At 41.9% G+C, this 14954-nt stretch overlaps 1 protein-coding gene across 3 annotated transcripts in view; it reads left to right on the plus strand.

Moving 5' to 3' along the window:
• LOC120064487 (collagen alpha-3(VI) chain-like) overlaps positions 1 to 14954 on the plus strand; it is an 80819-nt gene that overhangs the window by 14125 nt on the left and 51740 nt on the right. For all 3 annotated transcript variants that reach the window (XM_039015097.1, XM_039015098.1, XM_039015099.1), the window contains exons 2-5: positions 4504 to 4611; positions 10070 to 10663; positions 10854 to 11483; positions 11636 to 12226. In XM_039015097.1, coding sequence (XP_038871025.1) covers positions 4530 to 4611; positions 10070 to 10663; positions 10854 to 11483; positions 11636 to 12226 — 1897 coding nt within the window. In that variant the 5' untranslated portion in view covers positions 4504 to 4529. The remainder of the gene's footprint in view (positions 1 to 4503; positions 4612 to 10069; positions 10664 to 10853; positions 11484 to 11635; positions 12227 to 14954) is intronic.

Genomic DNA, 14954 nt, shown 5'->3' on the forward strand with positions numbered 1-14954 from the left:
GTCTGAGGAGAGCAAATAAAGTACCTGAAACTCAAAGTAGGTAATGCGAAGACAGACTTACAGTGGGGCTAGTTTTGTTACACAGGATTATATATCCTCTAGTTTAGCACCTATCTCTTTCAAAAGGTTAAAATTAGGGTGAGCTAATTGCTGAAATACACTTTAAAGAAACACAAAGTAAATCTGGGCCAAAGTCCTGGAAAACCCAGTTTCCATTCTTGCTCTCACTGGTCATGGAAAAAAGTTGCCATCTTCATTTCTGGACCCAGTTTCCAACCAATCCCACAAAATCTGATCCACAATTCCATTTAAATGAATTGCAATTGTAAAATAGGCTAAAAGACTCCCTTTCACAGAGACCTAAAGCCTAAGTCAGCAGAGTTTAGAATTTAAGCCATCCACAATACCCGGCAATAAGGAAAGCATTAACACTACCCTCTCATAAAAAAATGCAACACTGAGCGTTGAGGGCAGAATCTGGACAACTTGTTTACACTCAACTTTGCCTACTGTTTATCCAGACCCCACTGCACAGTTGACAGTGTAGTCTAACAGTCAGTGTTGATATTGTCAATGCTAGTGAACTGCTCAGGTCCTCAAATGAAATCACACTTTGTGGTCGCATACACATATTTAGCAGATGTTATTGTGGGTGTAGTGAAACTTGTGTTCCTAGCTCCAGCAGTGCAGTAATATCTAACAATGCACAATACATATGAATCTAAAAAAGTAAATGAATGGAATTAAGAAATATTAGGATGACCAATGTTGGAGTCCGGAGTACGTGTGTGTGTAAGCCATGACATCATTTTCTGGAATTTTCCAAGCTGTTTAAAGGCACACAGTCAACTTAGTGTATGTAAACTTCTGACCCACGGGAATTGTGATACAGTGAATTAAGTGAAACAATCTGTCTGTAAACAATTGTTGGAAAAATTACTTGTGTCATGCACAAAGTAGATGTCCTATCCGACTTCCCGAACTATAGTTTGTTGACAAGAAATTTGTGGAGTGGTTGACAAACGAGTTTTAATGACTCCAACCTAAGTATGTAAACTTCTGACTTCAACTGTAATTCATTCACTAGCACTGAAGAGACTCACATCTTGTTCTTGCAACCTGGTCTCAGAGCATTTTGCATTGTTCTGTATGTTAATCTGAGACAACCATTTAGTATGATATGTTATGTTTCATATGATATGTATTCATTTGTGGATGTTCATCACCCATACCGTGTGATATGTTACGAATTACAATTCATATTATGTGTTACGGATTTGCAAAACGTAAAATACGTTACACAATTGCAAAATGTATGATATGTTACAAATTCTAGCTAGGTAGTGAGCGTCAGCTAGTTGGCTAACGTTAGCTAGACTAGGGGTTAGGGTTTAGTTGAGGAGTTAGGTTAAAGGGTTACGATTAGGGTTATCTAAAAGGGTTAGGGTTAGAGGAAAGCTTAGCTAAAATGGTTATGGTTATGGGGAGGGTTAGCTAACATTCTAAGTTGTTGCAATATAGCTAAAAAGTAGTTAAGGTTGCTAATTAGCTAATATGCTAAAGATGTCCGTGATGAGATTCAAATTCGCAACCTTTGGGTTGCTAGACGTTTGTTATGATCCAACCCCTCCACCTTGACCAACCACCCTACTTTTGTTTTTGCCTTAAGTAACCATCTGTCTTATGTAACCATACCAAACGTAACATACAGTATCATACTAATTTGAGTGATGCGGATTTATATTTACTATGTCACGTTTAGTCTATGAGACCAGGCTGGTTCTTGAGGATTAACTATGACCATGGTCTGTGACCATGTTTTAATGAGACAAGCTTTCCACATTCTGGCTGTTCAGCATCAGAGATTACCCGCGACACCGCAAGATGGCAGTGAAGTTGTTAATACCCTTTCAATCTACCTACTTACTCTATGTGAGACCAGCTTCTCCTCTCTTGCTGCAACAAAATCTAAATATTGCAGCAGACTGGCTGTTGAAAACACCTTGAGAGTGTCCCTCTCCTCCTTCTGTCCGAGGTTTGACCTGATGGTGTCCAAGAGACAGGCACACTGACCTTCATCCTCTGGGGACCGCTTTGGTAAAAAATAACTGACAATCACGTTTTCTTAAAAAAAAAAAACTTTTACGCCTACTTTCTACTTTATGCGTTAGATTGTCTATCTATCTGTCGGTCTGTCTGTTGTACTCATGGTCTGTCAGTGTAAAAAAAAACTATAACAACAACTGAATCTTTATGAAAAAATTATCTTTAATTCTTTCAATATATATATTATTTAAAAAATGGAATAGTACATGTTTGACTCGCACAATCAATGAGATGGGTGTGCCTTGCTGGTCCCTGGCACAAAACAAGTTTGAGAAAGGCTGGAGTAGAGTAAAGTAGGGTTCAATACAGTACATTATGCTGTACTATATTCTATTGTATTGTACTACAATACATTTTTCTTCACCGTAATGCACTGAACTGTGATATGCCTTTCTCTGCGCTCACCACAAAAAGGAAAAGCAACTTCCCAGCACTGGGAGTGAACTTGTGATGCTCAGAGCCAGAGAGCACTGCTTAGACCACTGTGCTACAGTAGTTCACAATGCCCTAGTAACCTGCGAGAATACTGACAATACCGATGATACCTGATGGTAGTTTGGTTTTAAATAATGAGGTTTTAAGCCTTCCCCAGACCACAGACTTAACCACTTGGAATTAATACCTAAGCGTAGCCCTTGATTACTGCTTGGGGGATGTGTGTGTGTGTGTGTGTGTGTGTGTGTGTGTGTGTGTGTGTGTGTGTGTGTGTGTGTGTGTGTGTGTGTGTGTGTGTGTGTGTGTGTGTGTGTGTGTGTGTGTGTGTGTGTGTGTGTGTGTGTGAATCTCGGGTTGGTCAGCAGCCTACAAGGCATATGATTACTGTGTTTGTAAACACATTCTCAGAGATCCCAAAAATTCCTGAGGTCAGCCAATTTGGCATATGTCCTTCAGCCATGGCATTTCCATGATGGGCTACAAGAATGCAGACCTGAGTTCAAATACTATTTGAAATCATTTCAGATTTTTTATTTTATGATGAATGTATCAAACCAGTTGCCGTGATTAAAGTGTTTTGTTGTTGTGCACTCTCCTCAAACAATAGCATGGTGTTTTTCACTGTAATAGCTACTGTAAATTGGACACTGCAGTTAGATTAACAAGAATGTAAGATGTCTGCCTATATAAGACATGTCTATGTCCCAGAAAGTTGGCTGTTTACAACGTCATTCTAGTCACATTAGAACACTTTAGCAACAACCGTCCCGGTTTAGGGACACCAATCCAGTTAACATCAAAATAAGGGGGAAAGCTGACTAAATATAGAAAACAAACCCCTAAGTGAAACTGGACTTTCCAGTCCAACAACTCTCCTCTGAACACAACAGTAGATCATTACTAATGTGGACTGGCTTCTTGAAAAGGTGGTTTCAATCAAAGTTCGAGCTCCAGTTCGAGCTCAATATCGCCCATGCTGCTACTTATTTGGACAGAGAGAAATTAGACACCAATGACAGCACTCTGAGACATAAGCTAGCCGAAGTGTGGCTGTTGATTTGAACCCTGAACTGGAGGTATTTGCTGGCAAGTGCCTGTTGTTGATGTGGTTAAAGGAGAAAGCCATTGAAAACTCCAATTTTAGAGTCTTGGCAAGCCCTACCTGACATTGTGGTAGCAGTGGATCACATATTTCTGCACATAGCTCCATGTGATGGTAGTATGAGGTATTTTTTTCTCCAATGGTGTGTTAAAGAGTAAAAATAACTCTAAACATGCTGTTGACATTAGGAATGTAACTTCAAACCATGTGATGACAGTGGGAAAGGGTGGAGAACGAAAACAAGGAGGAAAACAGATATTTGGAGCTACTCCAGAATTCTGGAAGATTGGATTTGCTGGTGAAATGGATTTCATCTGAAATACTAGTTTACACTAGTTTACACCAATTGCCCTGAGGTCTTCTTCCAAAAGTTAATATGGCAAGGACAGTAAAGACAAGCCTTAATTCTTTGGTCAAACTGATTTGGCATGGTATGTGCGTGTCAGAGTTTGTGTGTGAGTTAGTGGTCTATGCCAGACCAAAGGTCACAACTTAATTTAGAGTATTCAAGGAGCTTTATAATGTCCCTGTCAGAATTAAAATAACTCAGTCATTTGCCTTCATAAGTCCTTTCATTTTGAAATATATGCCCATTTCACAATGATGATGGATGATTCTGTTGCATTGTATTTCATGAATTAATACTGGTGTTATAAAGCTTTGATGATGGAAATGTTAAAGGGAAACTGACCCATTTAGAACTCCTTCACAAAATGGCAACATTCAAGTCTTTCATTGCTTTCCCTACTGTGATGTCATAGACATTATTTTCAGAATTATACCTGCCAAAGATCATTTTGTGAAGCCCTGTTGTGATGCTGAAAAGAGCATAAACACGTTCTGTTCTATTTCATTTGCAGGTGTTCTTTTTGGTGCTAGCTAGAAGATGAAACACCGGCTGTTACCGCTGTGCGCTCTTCTGGGTGTCCTGTTCGCAGGACTTCTGCCCAAACTTGATGCCCAGGAAGGTAAGCTTGACTTACTGTTTTCGTCTTCAATTCAATTTGCAGGCACTTGTGGTGCCCTCTCTTAAGCCCTTTTCAAAAATGATGTTTTGTTAGCCATGCTCAGTATCGTTTGTTATTTCACACTTCAGATATCCATTAATCTTAGTAACACCTGGAAGGCCTGCTTATTTTTGTATTTTTGGGAGGTACTTTTTACCGGATCATCCTTGTTGGTTTCAGCACAAATAATTCAATTATCAAAACATTTCAGACATTTAACGACAAGTAGGAATGACAATGCTAATATTGCTGTTAAGCTAGAGTTGTATTGATATTTATGGGTTGAGTTTCCGCCTTCCTTGAAACAATAAACGTTTGGGAACAAGTCAAATGTGTCTAGTTCCCTGCAGGAACTCAAAGGGATTTTCATGGTATGAAAGAGAAAAGGGGTCTACTCAGGAATCACTGTTGCCTTAGAGCGCAAGTCCAGTGTCATGTTGGAGCCCTGGCCTCACAGTTCTGCCTAGTTTATGGTAGCATGTTGGCAGATGAGGTGAACTAAGGTGTACTTCCTTAATATTTTAGCACAGGTTAATAGGCCTAGTTTCCAGCGGAACTGTTGTTCGGTACAGTAACAGGGTCGTGGTTACAGCCATACCACTGGACTTGCCTCTGTCTCGGCACGGTGAGAGTCCTCAAAACCAGGTTTCTTCTTTTGAAGATTGCGCACAAGGCCTGGCTGCCGATATATACTTTCTTGTGGATTCGTCCTGGAGCATGGGACAAGAGAACTTTGAGCACGTCCGACAGTTTCTGTACAGCGTGGTTAAAGCACTGCACGAGGGTGGCGGTGGCAGATTTCAGTTCGCCCTCGTCCAGTACAGCGGCTCGCCCAAAACTGAGTTCCAATTGAGCACATACCCATCTCCGCTGGGGGCCCTGGCCCATATCCGGGCCATGGCCTACCGGGGGGGTGGCACCCGGACGGGCCTGGGCCTGGACTTTCTCATCCGGGCCCACATGAACGCAGCGGCTGGCAGCCGCGCTGGCGTGGGTGTGGCCCAGGCGGTGGTGATCCTGACAGACGGGCGCTCCCAGGATGATGTGGCTGAGCCGGCGCAGGTGCTGCGGCTAGCAGGGGTGAGCATGTTTGCGGTGGGGGTGCAGGACGCCGTGGACTGGGAGCTCAGGGAGATGGCTAGTGTGCCACAGGACGTACACATATTCAGCGTAGACTCTTTCCAGGCCCTGGGGGGTATTATCCAGGACTTAGTGGTGGGCTTGTGCGGCGCAGTCACTCAGGCCGGTGGCGCCCCGATGGCTGTCGAAGCCAAAGAAGTGCCTCGAGATGTGACAGGTAATAACAGGGGGCCTGTGTCACTACCATACTAATGCCCACATTATCATAAGATAAGAAAGTAGCTACAAATGTGTGGCCATGTCTGGATCGAGTCCTGTATTAACACAATTAAGGGGTATTTAACACGATAACCCTCATTTATCATCCACTGTCCGGCACCCATTAACATCACTGTTTCTCATCACATTCTATTTGCCCGTAACACTTTAAGATCACCACCCAGGTTTGCATGTGATTGACTCTGAATGCTTATCAGAAGAGGGCTGCTATGCCTCTTCCAAGCCAGATTGACCAAATGTATTAAACTTGCGCATAACTGAGAACATGCCATCTCAGTCAATGGGAATATCCATTGCTTATTTGATATGGTAAAGACATATCGCTCTTCGTTTTTCCAGTTTAGTTTGCTACAACAACATTGACTATGTAACAGTTACAAGCAGGATATTCAAAAAATTCTACGTTCATGACAGACTGCTACTGGAGGATTATCATCTATTTACACGACACAGTAACAGGATATTTAATTATATCATCTCTTTTTTCTCTATAATCAAATAAAGACAGATATGCAAAACACCTTCAGTCCATCACATTTGCCCTACAAAAAATCACAAATGCTTTTGTCTGATTTTAAACAAATATCCATGTATCAGTGCCTTATAGCGTAGATCTTTGAAAAAGCGAATGAATAGCGGTGACACGCTGTTCCAATACAGCCTCCCGAAACACGGCGCAGCTTTTAACAATGGCTAACCACCCACCCACTGCTTGTGTGTCTTGTTTATGTTTGTTTGTGTTGAGGCTATGTTTTATCAGTAACTGTCAAACATGTGCTTACTATTCTACAACTGAAACAGTGATGAACCTGCCCTGGACTCATCCTTGACTTGCAGCAGAGCCTAGATCGAGAGATTTCAAAGATAACAGCTTAGCACAATGTATGATTTTTTTTATTTTTATAGAATAGTTCATTATTCTCTTGATTGACGGTAAGGGCTCTTAAGCATCAAGGATGGGCCACAGTGTCATGACTGGTACTCATTATCCCTGAGGTCTGTAACATGAGTCTGCATGGGGTGGCTGAACTCAATGGAGTTGGCAGGAGGTTATGTTTAGGTGCATTATCATAGAACCCAAACTGATATAAGACAGATAAAAGGAGAAACTGACATTTTACAATACATATTATACAGTGTGTTATACATATGTTAAAAAAAAACACTGAGTAGATTATGAGTACAGTGCTAAATTGGTAATGTTCTGTTGGTGTACTTCCTTTTCACACTGCTCTTATTTTTTTATTTTTTTAAATATCATAAATAACACATTTAGCAGAAAAATACATTTGTGGGGTATTTTAGCAAGCTACAGGGTCATGCTCAGAATAATTTGCATCCATCATCGTTTTAGCTCCAGATCTAATCACTCCTTGGTTCAGCCTACATGCAGTATAATGTGCTTTTGTGATGTTTTTTTAATGATTGATTGTGTTCATCATGAATGTTACATGCAATGATGAGCCAGCACTTTCTCTTTCTCTCCCTTTCTCTGTTTTAACGCTTTCACGTTGCATTTTGTTTCTGTTTTGTCTCTCTCTCTCTCTCTCTCTCCCTTTTAAGCACACGAGTCAGCTGACCTTGTACTCTTAATTGACGGATCTGAGAACGTTGGAGCGGCCAACTTCCCCCGCGTGCGCGATTTGGCTATGAAAGTCATTGAGGGCCTCGATGTGGGCAGGGACGCAATTCGGGTGGCTGTGGCTCTGTACAGCGCGGACCTAGAGATTCAGTTCTTTCTAAATAGCTATGACACCAAAGCCGCTGTCCTGGATGCTGTGAAGGCCCTTCGGTTCACAGGCGGCGATGAGGCTAACCTTGGAGCCGCCTTGGAGAAAGTCCCTGGGATCCTGTTGGTTCCGGCATCAGGGGGCAGGGCAGAGGAGGGGGTGCCCCAAGCTCTGGTGGTGATCAGTGCCGGGCCGTCCAATGACGATTTCAGTGCGGGTGACAGGGCTCTTAAGGCAGCGAGCATTATCACGTTTGGCGTGGTGGTCGGCGGCGAGGCTACCGCCGAGCTGGAGACTATCGCCACAGACAAGAGCTTTGTTCTGTCGGCCCCCGATTTCAGGGCAGTGGCAAGCATGGGTGACCAGTTGCTACCATATGTTAACGGGGTAGCCCAGCGCACCATTGTCATTCAGAATGAATTCACAGAAGGTAGGTAACTTCAATGCAAGGTAGGATTGGGTGGGGGGGGTTCATGAAAAAAATGATTAAGTGTGTCTTCTAGCTGATTCCATACTTGAGGTAAGAATAATAAATCGCTGACACCTAATTTGAAGGGGGTATATGTGATACTTTTATAACACCTTAATTACACATTCATCATTGTTCAAGAGACATTTTCAAAATGAAAGTCCCTTAGAATAGCTCTTTAGTTTGTTCAACTTACCGACGCAGTGGCCAAACCCCTGGCACCACACACACAACAGGCTGAGAGCAGCACAGGGTCAGCCTCAGAGCATTAGGCTGCCCGTTGATATTGCTTTGCTCAAGGCCACAAATGGCAACACAAGTGTAGGGAATCATTGTCATATCTTAACCGCTGTGAAATATATTTTCAGCTGTTTGGAAGATGGTGTATAAAAACGACAGTAAAGATTATTGCACATGGAACGGATCTACTGCTTGCTTTCAATGAGAATTACGTATTAACTCACATTTCTATCTGAAATCTGTCAGGTCCTACATAAAGCTGAATAATGGATCTTTAAATATATCAAATATTTTTGTTGTGCTTGACTGAGCTATCCTGGCAGAATGGAACCAAGAGAATAGTCCCAAATGTGGCAAACATATAACATCTACAAACATCTGGCTCACTTCCACAAGATATTCTATTAGCCATTGTATTTGAACCATCAACATTCTACTTACTGGTTTGAGGCTACCTGACACACTTTGATTCTCATTATTGATTTATCTATTTTGATGGGAAAATATTTTTGTACTGGAATGGCAATTGACTTTTGTTTTAAAAACATATCTTGCATAGATGTGTTATAAATGTTTTGGTCGTTATGAATACTGCAACACTAAAACAGTTATCATGACTGGTGTATACCCTCTTCAAGTAAGGCGTTAATAAATCATTGCACTTAATCTAATTGTAAGACAGCACATGCTTGAAATTTGGGGGTTGAGTGTTGATCTCAATCTAATAGTTCAATATAATATTAATATTGAAATGGATAATATTTCACAAATATGTTGTGAGGACAATGCATTGTGAGGACAGTTATAACAATAGAAAGACAAGATAGCATCTTGACCTGATTTCTAACATTAACCAGCTTGTTGAGAATAAATAACAGACCTAACAATTGCACAAGTATTACAAAACAAACAAAACGAACTGAATACTGAAAATAGTTTATTCAATTTGCAAAATACACTTGTAGATCATCTGTAATTACACAGGCTGACATACAGAAAAGCAACATGATATAGTAGGTTTGGTAAGGTTTTGTTATCTTTCTGTCTTACTTATATGTAGATGTCTGTGTGTCCGGTTTTCTAGATTTATTATTAATCTTTTCATCTCTTCCTGTGAAGCAGGAACGTCATTTTATTGCATCAGGTTTTCATTTCATTGGTGGGCCCTATTGTAAAGTAGAATCTATTCATTTTTGAAAGTAAATTACAGTTACCCCCTTCTCCTAAACAAGTAGCATAAAATGCAATTAATCTTGAACACCTCCAAATTGGCACCATTCTCTAATTCCCAGAATGCCACACAGCTGTATTTGTATAATTTGCAGCAATTCAGATGCCATTTCATACTTCTTCAGATGTTACAACTTTACTAATATGAATAACTGTCCTAATAATAAGACATTTGTTAGTGCCTTTATTAAACACGGAACATTTTGTGAATGCATTCAGTCATGTTAAATATGGCATTAATTATTAATTAAGTACATTTGTAAGAGGCTAAGCACAGATTCAATTAATCCGATCATCAAGAGACTATCACAGCTTTAGTAGCTTTATTTAGCTAATAATAGCTAGCTTTTACATAGATTATTCTAACACGTTACTGTGTTTTCTCTTTCAGCCTTGGAAGTGGGAAAAAGGGATATCATTTTTCTCATTGACAGCACTATGGGTGCCACAATGATCAACTCTCTTCGTGAGTTTATCAAAAAGTTTGTTGACACCATGCCAATCGGACCGGATCAAGTGCAAGTGGGTGTGGCCCAGTTCAGCAACACTGCCAGGCTTGAGATAGAGCTGAACTCATATGGATCCAAGGAAGACCTGAGTGCAGCCCTGGGCAGACTCAAGCCAAGACCAGGACAAGTGGTGAACATCGGGGCGGCCCTGGACTTTGTGAGGACCAACATGCTGAGGGCTGACAAGGGGAGTCGTATTCAGCAGGGCGTGCCCCAGCTGGTTCTGTTGTTGGCCAGTAAGAAGTCCAGCGACAGAGTGGGGCAGGCTGCTGAGGCACTGCAGCGCATGGGGGTTCTGACCCTGGCTGTCGGCTCTAAGACTGCCGATGAGCAGGAGCTGAAGCAGATTGCCTTTGATGAGAGCTTGGTGTTCATGCTGAAGGACTTCCGCGCATTGCTCCGCAACCCCAGGATGATTGTCTCTCCCCTCTCCACTCTATCGGGGATTGTGGTGACTGAGGGACCCACAGAGCCTGGTAATGCTCCTATCCCGTCGTTACTATGATTTATACTAGCTACTTAAATGTAATTTACCCTATCATGTAAGGTGAAATGTTCTTATCCAAAGACTCCATAAGGCATTTAAAAATCATTGACATCTAATATTTGTGACTTGAACATTAGAATATATGTAATGACGTTTTTTCTCTCCCCTGTTTGCCTCAGTGGTTGAAATTACAACAGTGCAGACCCAGCGAGTAGTCAGAGACATCGTCTTTATGGTGGATGGCTCTAGCTACATTGGGGGCGCCAACCTTCCGTACGTGCGGGATTTCATTGCCGGTGTGGTAAACCAGCTGGACGTGCGGCCCGACAGGGTGCGCATCGGTCTCATGCAATTTGCAGAGAACCCAAAGATTGAATTCTATCTGAACACGCACAACACAAAGCAAGATGTGCTGGCCAGCCTGGGACAGCTCAGGCTAATGGGAGGGTCTGCTTTGAACACGGGAGCTGCGATGGATTACGCACTTACCAACATGTTCCAGGCCTCGACTGGGTCGCGTAAGAGGCAGGGTGTCCAACAGGTGCTTCTCCTGATCACTGGAGGCCCATCCCAGGATGAGGTTAAAGGGATTGCAGACAAAGTGGCCGTGGCAGGTGTACTGACCTTCACAGTCAGTGCTGGCCAGGCCGATGAGGCCTACTTGAAGACGGTCGCTTTCGTCCCAAACTTGGCTTACCATGAAAGCAGATTTGCTGACCTGCCAAGTGTTGTTGAACAGATCATGACTCCTTTGACTACTGTGGTCGGAGATACAGACATTTCACAAACAGAAATAACCGAGGAACCTGGTGAGCTTTATGTTGTATTTTAGCTTCCTTGCTACATGTTGGGTTAAACAGTGGATATGAAATATTACAACATTTTAAATAGAACAAACTGCATAATATTGCTAGTGACTGAGAAAACTGAAGGTGGTGTTCCCTTTCCTCTTTTCTTGCAGCAGTCGTTGGAGGCGAGAGGGATGTTGCGTTCCTGATTGACGGATCTGATAATGTCCGAGCAGATTTCCCCTACATCCGTGACTTTATCCTCAAAGTCATTGAGCCTCTTGATATTGGACAAGATAGAGTCCGGATTTCAGTTGTCCAGCATAGTGAGAGGCCAGCTCCCAATTTCTACCTGAATACATATAAGGATAAGGCTGAAGTTATAAGGGCCGTTAATGATCTAAGACTGGCCGGTGGACGGAGTCTGAACACCGGAATGGCTTTGAAATTCATGAAGGACACCATCCTGTCCCCAGTTCATGGTAGCCGTGCGGCTCAAAATGTACCCCAATTTTTGATTGTTTTGATCGGAGGCAAGTCTAAGGATAGCGTGAAGGACTCTGCTGGTGCTTTAAAGAACGATGGAGTGGTACCGTTTGGCGTTGGTGTCAAGGATGCAGACCCTAAGCAAATCGAGGCTATTTCTCACAACCCAGCCTTTGCTTTCAACGTGAAGGAATTCAGCCAGCTCAATACGGTCCAACAAACGCTCAATAGCTATGTGAGCCTTCCCAAGGAAAAGCTGATGGTCGTCCTGGAGGAAGGTAAGCAAAAGCTTTTCTCGTGTTCTATGTTGTGTGACACGCCTGTCATTGTCTTTGCTCTTGATGAGGCTCTTTGTGCTGTGCTGTTTGTTTCTTCTAAATGTCCCTTATTGTTGTGTCTCAGCCTCGGTTCATGCTGATGCTGAGAAAAGAGATATTGTATTCCTGCTGGATGGTTCTGATGGCACAAGGAGTGGATTCCCAGCACTGCGAGACTTTGTTCAAAGTGTAGTGGATAAACTCTCTGTGGATGAAAACAGAGAAAGAGTTTCTCTGGTTCAGTACTCTGACAAACCAGAGGCCCATTTCTATCTGAACTCGCACAAAACAAAGGATGCCGTTATTCACTCCATAAGTAATATGAGGCACAAGGGTGGAAGGAGCCTAAATACTGGGGCAGCTCTCCAGTTTGTGAGACACTACATCTTTACTGCCTCCTCTGGCAGTAGACGACTGGAAGGTGTGCCCCAGGTCCTGATCCTTTTGACTAGCAAGAAATCCAGAGATGATGTTAAGGGCCCTGCTGTAGCTCTTAAAGATCTGGAAATTGTGTCAATAGGGATCGGAGTTGGGGATGCCAATTTCCGTGAGTTGGAAATGATTTCCTTCCATCCTGGTTTCACATTCCAGGTCGCTGAGTTCTCTGAGTTGCCCTCAATCCATCCACAGCTTGTTGCTACGCTTAAAAGACTGTCAAAAGACACAGAAGAAGCTGTGGCTCCTGTGACTCATGGAATTCCTGATTTAGTAGGTAAGAACTTCAGCTTGGATATGAGTATGCTAAATACAAGAAGCATACCGTATTCTTTATCTTTGGAACAATGTTGAAATTGAAGCATCATAAATACATGGATGCCTAAGACTTTGGGAAATATAGTCTCAGTAGAGTATTTCCTACAATGTCGATACATTGTGCATTTTGGTAGAAACGTTCTAGTATTTAGTTGCATGGTTGAGAAAACCTTTGATTCAGAGCATTTATTGGCTTTTTATTCTCTTAAACCAAAATAATTTCCCCCTATTTCACTCTATTCCTCTCTTACATCAACCATGTATGGATACACTATGCCAAACTTCACATATTTTTGTTGATAAGATGGTTCCATGCTGTTCTGCTTGTGATGATACTTTCTCAGAACGGCACTCCCAAAACCTGCCTACTGTGTTCCAGCTTCTCATTCACCCTTGCAGATATGCATGCAAATATGTATTAATACAGACAACTAACCACAACCATAATCTTGGATTAATTTATTCTGGCAGTGATATTTTTCCACTGCCTTGTGTACATATTCAGCTTCAAACATTCTTAACAATGTTTGGTTGTTTTTTACATCTTTACATTCCTTTTCTATCATATAATTGTTTGTCAATGTATCCCATTTTTATCTATCTTCACCACCTAGTGGATACAGTGAGCAGCAAAAGGGATATAGTGTTTCTCCTTGATGGTTCAGACGACTCCAGAAATGGATTGCCTGCCATTAGAGAGTTTATACGAAGAATGGCCAATGAACTTGACATCGACGGGGACAATGTTCGAGTTGCTGTTGTGCAATACAGTGACGACGCTGCGGAGTACTTCCACCTGAAAGCTCACAAAACAAAAAGGGCTGTCATCTACGCTGTTAGAAGCCTACGGCATAAAGGAGGAAGACCCCGCAACACCGGGGCAGCTCTTCAGTATGTTAGGGACAACGTTTTCACTGCTTCGTCCGGGAGTCGACATCTGGAAGGGGTTCCTCAGATTTTGTTTTTGTTAATGGGTGGAGAGTCAAGTGATGACGTCACAGCTGCCGCATCTGATCTCAAACGCCTTGGGGTTCTTTCGTTTGCCATTGGGATGAAACATGTCAGGCAAGAGGAGCTGCAGAGCATTGCCTACTCTTCCAGATTTATTTTCAACCTACCAGTCTTTGGGGAACTTTTGTCCATACAGCCAGAGATCCTTGCCTTTGTCCAGTCAAAAATGGGAATTGAGCCGCCCACTATTGTCGGTAAGAACAACCATGACTCTGAGTCAACGATTAAGTTGACTTTCACAGATGTCATTCATTTTTCTTCTATCAAATAGGGGTCTTGACTGGTTTGATTACTTATGTAACTGCATCATTCTTTGAAGAAAATCTCTGGATCAGTTTACATCCCCTCAAATTGCCTGCTTTGAATAGAGGCCAGCATCTTTGAATGGCTACGTTATATAGTCCTACTTTTATAAACAAAACACCAGAGATGGTGCTGGGATGGTTACTGTTCTACTTGCATCAAATACATTTCTATTGGCATAAAAATGCCAAATCCTCTCTTTCTTGTTCCTCATTCCAGAAATATAATTCTATTCTTGATTGTTTAAAATCAGGAAACTATGCTTTTCTGGTTCTTTCAGCTTAAGCTCTTTTTTTTGAGCCAATGATACAGTATATCATTGTCTAGTTGTTTAGAGCTAGTTTAGATTCGCATCTGTCTTATGCATACAATCTTCCCCTTTCTTCACGGAAGGAGTGTTTGATTTCACATCTCACATTTTTTGTTTAAAACTCAAGCTCTTTATCTACAAACTTTCTTAAATGTTTTGACATTTCAGACCATTTGAACTCACTTTATTTTCACTCGCTATTTCTTTGCATGTTGCATAGAGCTATGTAATGACGTGATAGTCATCATAGTTCAAACATATTATGGAGAATATTTCAGACCATTTTGCAATGTATAGGTCTACTTTACAATA

The sequence above is a fragment of the Salvelinus namaycush genome, chromosome 19 (genome assembly GCF_016432855.1).
Source record: "Salvelinus namaycush isolate Seneca chromosome 19, SaNama_1.0, whole genome shotgun sequence".
In the NCBI taxonomy this organism is placed as follows: Eukaryota; Metazoa; Chordata; class Actinopteri; order Salmoniformes; family Salmonidae; genus Salvelinus; species Salvelinus namaycush.